Source organism: Macrosteles quadrilineatus, unplaced genomic scaffold (genome assembly GCF_028750875.1).
Source record: "Macrosteles quadrilineatus isolate MER2022 unplaced genomic scaffold, UCM_ALF_1.0 Scaffold_9__3_contigs__length_116548681, whole genome shotgun sequence".
NCBI lineage: Eukaryota > Metazoa > Arthropoda > Insecta > Hemiptera > Cicadellidae > Macrosteles > Macrosteles quadrilineatus.
The window spans coordinates 61,638,171-61,649,370 of record NW_026542602.1 but is presented as its reverse complement, the minus strand read 5'-3'; the positions used below and the strand labels follow the sequence as shown (position 1 = coordinate 61,649,370).

Genomic DNA, 11,200 nt, shown 5'->3' with positions numbered 1-11,200 from the left:
CATTTAGACTATTACGATTGTGTTAGTGTATATTAAACATGGAAATTTTGAAAAGTTAACAAGAATGCAACAATAAGCTACAACCATTTAAAACCAGCGATACATGCTTTTTTGAAGGCCTTTAAATGAATCATTAATTTCTGATATTGCAACAAGCAGTCATACTAATTGCATCTTATTGCTAAATACGAAATTAAGCCTTTTATGACCTGTTTCATGTGTGGTTACAATAAGCGTCTGTTGGATTCTTCACTCTTCTTTCATGAGGTTTGAATCAATGAATAAAATCAACTACAAAAACAATTGCATTTATTCAAACAGCAAGAGATAACAAAGTCACATACAATAACCCTAATTTCCCATGAGGCAATATACAAAAGCAAAATTATTCCAGGTGACGTATGTAAACTTAACAGTCAAGCTATTTTTTGTCTCTTTCATAAGTAGAAAACCAATCACAAAAATAATTTCGTTAATTTGAAACATGAAGAGATAAACAATCAAAGAAGTCACATACTAAGTTTTATCAGACAATATACAAAAGCAAAATTATTATAGGTGTAATTAACTACCAATAATAACACTGACCGATATCATTGACTATGTATATAGTCAATGCCGATATATGAAGTGCTTCTCTTATAAGTTGACTAAAGGACTATATGGTGGAGTTTTATAAAAATGAAACGTCATAAAATACAGTTTTACTTACTAACTTGTTATATACAACACTGTAGTATACTAGTTGCGTTTATACAAATAGATATGCAAATGTTTTTTGTTAAGTTAGATACTTGACGATATTCTTACACATTTCAATACAAAACTAGACTGTACACATTGTTGTCTAGAAATTAGGGAATAAAGTAACATAAAGCATCTGAAGAAGTGGTTTTAAATCAAAAGAATGTTGATGAGTGAAACCCTTTGGATGAAATAAAATAAAGGTTATGTTAGTTTTTATCAGATTTGTATACAGTCATTTGTTGACTTAGTTGAATTGCAAAAGCTAAAAACAACTATAAATTGAAAAACATTTTAGAGCATCTTTTTTATTGACATATTTACACTTAATATTATATAACAGGTGGTTCATGAACACAAATACTTTATTTATTCACTTCTGTATAAGGATTGTTGTTGTTTTCACTTCGCCCCACTAACACTTACACCACATCACATACAAGCTAAAGCTTTTATTTATATTTCATATTTACTATACTGTGCAAAAAATTATAATACTAAAAGTACATGACAGTAAAAAATACACAAAATATCACTTAATTACAGTATTGAAATAGTTTTCTTGAAGACGGCATTTCTCTTCTTTAAACCTGAAACAAAGTTTTAAGAGTTGATTGTGGCTCTGTACAGAAGTTTAAAAAAAGAGGAGATGGTTTCTGTATGTTTGCACGCAGTAGCGGTTGGTTCCAGGGGGAGGGGGGCTATAAGGGCTAAAACCCCCTACCATTGGACCCTAGAAAATCAATTTAAACATACATTTCACCCTAAAAATGTTTTTGTTCCAGATGTTAAAAATGGCTTTTGTAAGTCACCGGCTTAAGGAACAATTTTTTTTTTAGAACAATGGGGTTCTACACCCCCTAACCCCCTGGTAGCCCCCCCCCCCCATTGACAAGGTCCCAGAACCACCACTGTTTGCAAGTCTGTGTGTTTTTCCCAGCTCAATGTATACAAATTACTAAACCAAATGGGCTGGAATTTCATGTTATATCATGACCAGGCTAATGTGTAGGCTTAGGCAAGGAGGTTAGCTACCTGGGCATCCAAGGTTTCAAAGTGGAGCTTTTGGAATAAAACCAATTATTATTCTTTGTGGTAAAACCCTGCATTATTGATAGAACTAAATATTCCATCCGCAAGTTAAAGTTGTCACAAGTTTTAAAATCAAAATGGGCTTAGTTGAAGTGAGCAACCAACAGATTGAGCTGATGTAACTCTTTTAGCAAAGTAAAACTGAAAAGATGACTTATTTTAAGCTTCTCTTATGTCGCGTCCACTATTGCAGTAAGAATCAAGAACCAAGAATCAGAATCACAGTGTTTCATACATCATTTAAAACTCACCTAATCCATCACTAAATCAACTACTGTTATTTACCTTGGTGCTAATCTATTTGTCGTCAATTTCCATAATTTCCTCGTCGGATGAAGTTTTCCTGACCAAACCCAACAGGTTGAGCATTGAAGGAGGGTCTCCGCTTGTTGACGGAGTCACTACTGCACAATTACAAGGTTTGATTAATCATATTGTTATAAATTGTATTAAGCATCAAAGAGAAGTAAGATACAGAGGATACAAGCATATGGGACAACCGTGCGCTTTTAGCTCCGATATGGTGAGGCAGAAATGCTCTTGTACCGAGCAATGAAGATCCCGAACGACAATGGGGATTTTTGTACAGCAGTTGTCTTCCTACAGTGAGAGTACTGTAGCATGTGATGGTGAGGGGAAAGGAGAGTGGGAGGGGACAACGAATAGAATTTACTCTAGACACCAGCGACTAGTGCTAGACATCACCTAAGTGTACTGTTGAATGTATCCTCTGTATTTGACTTCTCTGTGTACATTCACATTCAAAACAAAATACCACATGAAATTATAGTCTGTAGGTTTGTAGCATTGAAAATATTATTTGAAATAACTATTCACACACCAAAAACACTTTAGCATAAAAGGATAATAAAAATATCAAAATATCATCATTGTTGCTCACTGAAGAAGTCCTATATTATGACAAAATATCAGTGTAATTTTTTGTCTTCTTTTATTTTTAAATTCTATTAACCCTTAGACTATTTTTTCTCAGATAAGCTAGCTGAACACTCTCTATCTCTTCAAAATACAGTTTGTAATATGACGATTTGATCAAAATCAGTAGATAAGCAATTGTACAATGGTAATAAAACTACGCCATTTTTTAACCTCAATCCCAAATCGTTGTAGCCTATTTTTAAGAAATTGCCTGGGATATTTTCCACTAGAATATGTAAAACCATGTTTTCCACAAGGTTTTGGGGAAGTGGGATCTTATATCATCTTTTTATCCTACATATTGTTCCACTTGAGATTAATTTTTGTTCCGGAACCCTAAAATTGGGAAACTTGATCTTCACTGGTAAATTTCCTTATCTCTTAAAAACTATCCACCTCCACAAAATTGTTACAAGTATGAATATTCATAGCATTGACTTTTGGATCCTGAAGATGTCCCATCATATGAATCAGAAATGGCCTATTATTCGTCAAAAAGTACATAGTTGAACTAGCCGTTCACAGAGTGCGTCTATTTTCTCCCTTAAATTTCTTTGCTGAGATAGTCGAGTTAACATAAAAAATGCATACAATAAGTTTTCCTATTAGTTTAACTAAAAAAGTTGACGTATTTTAGATAAATAATACATCAGCACTGTTCAATTGGGTAGCCTAATTCAACTATGTCCATTTTTTATTCCAACACTGGTGATAACCTTAACATGTGCACATATAGTTCTATCGGTAGTCAAAGCCGTAAGCTACTGTAAGTGGATGCGGCCGGACTCACTTGGTTTGTCGCTGTCCGCAGAGTCTGCGCGAGGAGGTGCGAAGGCGCGCATCCACTTCTCCTCGTGGTCCTCCGCCTCTTCCTCGTCGAGTGTCACTAGCGGAGGGAAGCTGGCGGACTGGCCTTGCAGTGTACACTGCGCCGCTCGCTCTGGGGTTGGATAGGCTGACTTGCGCTTGCACAGCGCCAAGTGACGAGCTGACGTACACAGTTGTTTCAATTAGTTGATAAACACAGCAGTAAAACTCTACTCAAATGAAGACTCAGAACGGGTGTTTTAGTTTAGTGGTTAAGAATCTTCAATGAATCACTATATTAGATAGGGATGAAACTGGATGTATTTTAAATCAAATATGCATGTAAATGAGTGTAAGTTGACTTGGACAGCTTTGTTACTGATTAAGATAAGCTGTTTCTTTAGGCAGACTCATTGATTAAATTCCCAATGATCAAGAACAGCTGAGCCCATTTTAGAACCATCAAAAAGACGATGTTTCTCAAGATCGAAACAGTTACTTTTTGACTTTTTAAGTCAAGCAATGTAAAATCTTCAGGTTGTCAGATTAGCTTTATTAAGCTAATCTGAGACGGACAGGTTTTGTTTCTGAGGACTTAGGCTACGTTGGACCTCAATGGGTTTGGATTTTTTTACCATTCAAAAGCTTATTTAAATCCCTAACAGATAATACAACAAGCATCATAAAAAATAATTAAAACAATTAGCTTTAGCCACGTTTGATTTATAAATAGTCTGAGACACAGATATAAAACACAACAATATAATCTTACGTAGTTTACTTTTTGGTTAAGAACTACTGAAAACTCAACTAGAAGGAGAAGACAATGGAAAAAGAGTGCCTTAGAAAAGTATGTTAGGTTCTTATTCAAATCCTGTTTAGGTACAAAAATCATTATTTCAAGAAAAATCTTAATTCCTACATTCCAACTCATATAATTTCTCAAAAATGTTATAATCACCCATATTGTTTCCGCTCTGACTGGAGAAGCCGCAAACGCAGTACAGTGGTTTTGTCAAAATAATGGCTTTACCAACATTGTACTGTGGCTTGGCCTCTGACTGGTGATAGACGACGAAATGTTCATTCATGGCTTTGCTGCAGCAAGTAGAGAATCTACACTTCAGGCAAGACAAGAAACCCCTGTAACAATACAACATGCTGACTGATATCATAAATCAAAACCTCACTCACCAAGAACAATGTAGCTCAACACAGAACCTCAAAAAGAGGATGAATGGACACACGCAAGATATGAAGACCCACAAAGATAAATCCAACTGAAAAGTATATTCTAGATTTGCTTTACTCATTGTTAAGGCTTGCCTCTGAACTGGTGAGACAAATAAATAAAAATAGTGGTTTGTTTACCTTTACTTTCGTCCCAGTTCAATTTCAAAGATAGTTGTAATATCTACAACTATCGTTTCGACGCTAGTTGCGTCACGGTCACGTAGTTAGCAAGTCGAGAAATATCTTGTCGTAGTCAGTTGCTTTGACTTCATCATAGTGTTCCATCTACGAGAACAATTTGTTTTAATTTGTTGTAACAATGTACGTGTTTCTGTGAGTATGACGACGTCCAAGTGACTGACTACGACAAGATATTTCTCGATCTGGACTTGTTAACTACTTGACCATGAGGCAAATGAAACAGAAGTAAAGGTAAATAAACAACTATTATTATAAAATTAGATTTGCTAATAGGTAGTTCGGGTACCCAGACATTCAATTTAGCGGGACTCTGTTGGGAATAATATTTCTAGTTTGTGCTAAATATGCGTCTACTCACGGATAATGGTCGTCCTGCAGCATTTCGCCCTCACACTCGCAGCAGATTGCGTCCTCTTTGACTCCACTGATGCCCAGCCTCTGGAAGCTGTTGATAGTGAAAGTGGTAGAGAAGGTGGGTTTGTTCTTGTTTCCCTGACTCTTGAACTGCGGCTGGCTGTTAAGGGGCGTCGGCATCATCACCACGTCCAGTCCGTTCACTGGCTCTCTCACTACGCCTGTCAAACACACGGTGTAACGTAGAGGTGGGTATTATATAGCGTAATACGATAAATAACACTATTACTGAAGATTCACCTATTACCTTGGTAACATGTTACTGAGAATACCCTATTATTTTTGTAACGTTTTCTAAACCGTTAGAATGAGCTAGTGAAATAACGCTGACCGTGTCGTACTAATAATTAATAGTAAATGCTTGGTTGTTTACTGAGATTCATATTATTTTTGTAACGTCTTAGTACCCAAACAAGTGAAATAACGCTGGAAGGGGAAATAATACGTGACAAAAAATTAAAGTTTTCAAGTCAATCACAACACACAACATTTCGTACTCTGGAGGGCTTTGTCCCGAGCAGACAAAGACTCAAAGAGTTAGGGAAAATGGCTCCATTTTGATAAATATGAATTTTACAAGTTAATTTTATAACTTGGGGGTCAGTTTCAGGAATTTAAACTATAACTCATTAAGTTTTTCAACACCATTGAGAAGAGTAAAATGTTCAGTACCTGGCAATTCCTTGCAGCTCGTATGGTCCTTCTTGTAATGCTCCTTTATGAGATCCTTATGTACAAACCAGAGCACACATTTTTGACACTTGCGAGCCAGTGTCTTCCGTTGATGTTTCTAGAAGAGAGAAAAAGATAATTAAACCAGAACGCACATCTTACACCAAAAAACTTTACACAATACAAGTAGATAGGACAAAAAGCAAGCCTAAAAGTGAAGATTTCAAGAAGAATATTTTATAAAAGGTGTTCCTATAAGTTAATTAATGACCTATAAGTTAACCTTTTGATTTTGGGGAGAAGTAAAAATCATATTCCAATGTTGAGGTTGTTGCCAATATAAGAAGAAATAAATTATTTGAATTGACAGAGCAAGCTGTTGACTATTTTCTGTTACACTTAATTTTTAACAAAGACAAACTAAATGGTCAACTTACTGTTGAATAGAGCATCTTTTATCTAACGTCAATTGAAAATGACAAAACTGACAAAATTAGAAAATAGAATGTTTGCAAAATCTCCGTAGCTCACATAACCATGTTTTTGAAGAAAGAAATTAGTTAAAGCTGGTTTATATGGACGGAATGCAAACCCTGTATCCAACAGCCTATGACAGCACTTACCTGGATGTGGTTTATGAAGAAATACTGATTCTGCGTGATCCTTCGGCCGTCAACAGTTTGCAGGTTAACAATCTTCAGGCAGAACGGACATTGTAGTTTGTCTGTGTTCTTGTGAAACTGCAGCAACCAACATTGTTGTTGTTATAAACTACTGATATTCAATTAGTTATACAGTAATAAAACATATGTATGCAATAAAAATCCTTTTAACCACAACTTGTTAAACTTAAACCATCACTAAAATTCAAATAAATTAGAAAATGAGGAAGGCAATAGGAAATGCCCACTGTGAGTGGTCCGGCTTGGCCAAAAGAATGTAATGGAGCAGACGACAACTAGGATTTCATACCGTAATATAGATAAAGTTCAGAAAACAACCCCCAACTATTTTATGAAATAAGATTTTGAGTGTACAACTGTGGATTTTAAGATGGCAACGTTAAAAATAACACAAACAACTGTAATATATCTCTTTGAATAGACCCAACATTTGAATTCCTATCATTGTTTAGATAAAACAATACGTTTTCTGACACTGCATCGCCACCTTTGTTTCGGTTAGTTGGGTTTTTACTAAATTTCATCAAGGATAAAAAATGTTGTATTATTTCAGTCCAGGTAGCCGAAACTCCACCGGACTGAGGCTGTTATAGGACCAAGTCCTCTTCATCCGTGATCGATCTAACAACCGGGAAAGTACATACCTGATGGAAGTGATCGACCACCAGATTGTGTTGAGACGCTCGGTAGTCGCAGATGCCGCAGCGGTAAGGCAGCTCCTGCTCACAGTGGTTCTTATGCATGTGGAGGATCAGCGTGGTGCGATCACGGTTGGCTTCTCGACAGATCTGACACAGCAAAGAGCCTTTCTCGTGCGACTGAAACAACAATTAAACTTTTAAACAATATTCTTCAACACAAAGACTTTTTTGAACAAGCCGTTTAGAATAATTGTAGTACCATTTCATCGTTCGGCAATTTGTTTAGTGAAAAAAAACAATAGAAAAAAATTTATTTAATGGATCATAATCTGGATCTGGAGTAATGGAACAAAATTTTAACTACATCAGAGACCCACCTCTTCCACATGAGTCTGCAGAGCGAAATCGGAGATGAAATCCTTGAGGCAGTAGCGACACTGTGGCGAGTTGTCGGAGAACGTGTACGAGCCCTCGTTGAAGGCGTGCCCCACCAAGTGACGCATCATGTGGAGATTGTCCTTCACCATCACGTTGCACATTCCACACTGCAACACATACCACATTATTACAAACGATTCTTCATGAACGCCTAAAGGTAGAAATCACAACGATATCAGATTGGATGATTAACTATGGTGAACAAAATCTCACTAAACAATGAAAGCTAACTAATCGCGTGCCACCAGGAATGTTTTACCATATTGTAATGCAAACAAACAAAACTACTTTACAACTTAAGACTGCCTATTTTATTTGATGAATCATATTTTAGCTGTAGATTTTATGTGGTAGAGGTAACAAGGTGTAAAAATTACAAAGCTTATTTATAAATATTCTGTACTTGAAACTGAGTTTATGTATGAAAACAGAAATCGCACCATTGTTGTGGATATAAATATAAATCGAAAGATAAAAATGCAAGAAAATTATGAACGATATAGTGAAATAGATCCAATAGGTGCGGAGAAATCAAACTCATCATAGATAGATGTATGTATAACTATTGTTTGCGTCTGTGATTGACCATTTCTAGCCTCAACCAAATGTAATTTTTAGGTAATCGGTTGTATCACAGACTCACCTTCATGTTGAGGTCGAAATGTTTCTGACTGGCCAATATCTGAGCTGCCCCAGGCTTGGTGCCGTAGTAGTACGAGTCTAGAGGTCGTAAGTTATTGCTGCTGGGCACACTCAAAAAGTGTTTCTTAGGTTCCGGCTCGGAACTTGTCTTCCCTTTACCTCGACCGCGTTTGTTTGCCTGCGACACTGGATTAGGGCTATCAGTCTGTTAACATAAACAAACATTAATTTTATGCATTTAAAATTGATGAAGAATAATTTACTAAATGTAAGAGGAAAATACTTACTTGAACAGGCACTTATCAAAGAAGGCATTTGGATTCATCCAATAACTTCCTTCATGTCTTTCAATCCTGTGCTTCTTCTTCATTGGTCATCAACACTTATTTATTTGGCTATTTAATCTTTTCACCACCTCTTTAAAAATCAAGGAGTTAACCTTACTCATTCTTCAAACCAGAATTTCCTAACATTAAATATACGGTACCATAAATTCATTTACTCTTATCAGACCTCTGCATTTCGCTTCAGCAACCACATCACAATAAAAATAACCCGCCGCAGCATACCTGCATATTAAGCTAATTTTCTTTTGCCTGGTCGTATTTTTACTGAAATACCCCCTTAACCGTGTGAAATTTATTCCCCATTTTAACATTAAGTATAGTGAGTACTTAGGTTTGCTGCTACAAGGAATGTAATAAAGGGTGTTTTTTAGTAAAATATGAATCTGAATGTTTAGTATTTTTGGCCTCAAGGGATCCTCTGGGGTATCAAAACAGTAAAATCTAGCAGTCCCAGGTCTAGATCTCACCATGGTCTACAGCAATAGCTTAGTCCGGAGCATTTTTATTCCAAGAAGAACAATAATTACAGAACTACACAATTTCAGACTGCAAAAAGGGAAATAGGCCTACTAACATTGAAACAGTAAACTGCTCAAAATGTTGTCCAATTATGTGATCTTTACATGATTTAATAAAGATTTGCACTAAGATTTAACATTGAAAATTTAATATTTTCATGATTTCAAACAATTTGTTAAAGTGGATATTGGGAAAAAACTTACATTTCTCAAACTAGGAGGAAGGTTGTCGATGGAAGGAAGATTGCTGCCAGCTGAGACAGTCTGGCTTCCCAATGCCTCATTCTGAAACATAATCAAATCAAGGTCATTCATGTATTTTTTATGTAATTTTGGTTTATTTAAGTCAAATTGTACTCAATTATAAAACAGGAAAATCAACAACCAGTTCTAATTTAATAACCAATCAGTCTGTTTTATAGCATAGAATTGAAAAATTTTACAGAACATATTCGTGGAAGATTTTTTTCTGAGGACATCAGGCTTACCTGAATGGGAAAGAGTCTAAACCATAGAGACACGAAACTTTACACAAAACATTTGAATATTTAACTGACAGCATTTTCAACTAAGGAAGAGAAAGTTGTCTTCAGGTCCAAAATATATTGGTCTCTCTCTTCTCTTTTGGATATAACTCTCTCTTATCTACCTTAGTTGAGTCACAGAAAATGTACTACTATAACCCAGAATGCCAACCGCATGGTAAAAAGCATTAAGCGGTTTGAGAGAGCTTTGCCTGTCAATCCGTAGGCAGCGCCACCAGCGTTGCTATGCTATTGCATGGCTACGTACTACTATAACCCAGAATGCCAACCGCATGGTAAAAAGCATTAAGCGGTTTGAGAGAGCTTTGCCTGTCAATCCGTAGGCAGCGCCACCTGCGTTGCCATGCAATAGCATAGCAACGCTGGTGGCGCTGCCTACGGATTGACAGGCAAAGCTCTCTCAAACCGCTTAATGCTTTTTACCATGCGGTTGGCATTCTGGGTTATAGTAGTACGTTTTCTGTGGTTGAGTGCCGTAAGTGAAATATTCTAATGTTTTGTGTATAGTGTAAAGTTTTGTGTCTCTTGTGCTAGTTTGGGCTCTTTCCCATTAAGGTAAGCCTGTTATCCTCACAAACAATCCTAGTCCCTTGTGTTGTTTGTTTCTTTATTACACTTGAACAACTCGTTTATGTTATACAGTAAATAGACTTGAGTAACATGACATCACTATTTAAATTGTGTTATATAGGTCAAAATATGACTTAACACATTAAAAAAACAATGTGTAAGTAAAAAGTATGACATAATGTTTAGTAATGTTACAAGAAAAGAAAAGTAACCCAGGATCTAACAGTTTGGACATAACAGTGCTATTTAATTTTGGAAAACTTCAAAACTATAACAATGAAATGTACAACAATTGTATTGAAAAAAAGTATTGAAACAGAAGATTGAAATACATCAATCAAACAACTAATGCTTACCGAGACGACCAGTCTGGTCGGTATTTGGGGTGCGGCAACACAGTTGGATTGCCAGTTTTTGTACGCCCAGTTTTTGAACGGGTTTGCGGCTATTTTATTCAGCCTTGTCATCAGCGTATCGCCTGGAATATGTCATGTAAGGTTAGAAAGCTCTTAAAAATATATTATTTATAGAAATATATTTGCTGAAATAAATCTAATAAGGATCACAAGTTTTTGAGAAAACCATAAGACGCACACCTATCAACCACATACTTGAATGAACAGTCTTGATGTTAAATTTTTGATAAACCCTCTCCTAAGACCCCTCTTCCTAAGACCTCTCCTCTAAGAACCTTCTTCCTAAGGGTAGGAACCT

At 36.1% G+C, this 11,200-nt stretch overlaps 1 protein-coding gene across 1 annotated transcript in view; it reads right to left on the bottom strand.

Moving 5' to 3' along the window:
• Positions 1-292: 292 nt before the first annotated feature.
• Positions 293-11,200, bottom strand: part of LOC129003977 (uncharacterized) — a 36,754-nt gene continuing 25,846 nt past the window's right edge. The window contains exons 14-25 of the mRNA XM_054432336.1: positions 10,843-10,964; positions 9,576-9,656; positions 8,508-8,711; positions 7,804-7,971; positions 7,430-7,603; positions 6,726-6,842; positions 6,103-6,220; positions 5,375-5,591; positions 4,544-4,725; positions 3,566-3,763; positions 2,122-2,240; positions 293-1,334 (exon numbers count right to left, since the gene is read on the bottom strand). Of these exons, the coding sequence (XP_054288311.1) occupies positions 2,134-2,240; positions 3,566-3,763; positions 4,544-4,725; positions 5,375-5,591; positions 6,103-6,220; positions 6,726-6,842; positions 7,430-7,603; positions 7,804-7,971; positions 8,508-8,711; positions 9,576-9,656; positions 10,843-10,964 (1,688 nt within the window). The 3' untranslated portion in view covers positions 293-1,334; positions 2,122-2,133. The remainder of the gene's footprint in view (positions 1,335-2,121; positions 2,241-3,565; positions 3,764-4,543; positions 4,726-5,374; positions 5,592-6,102; positions 6,221-6,725; positions 6,843-7,429; positions 7,604-7,803; positions 7,972-8,507; positions 8,712-9,575; positions 9,657-10,842; positions 10,965-11,200) is intronic.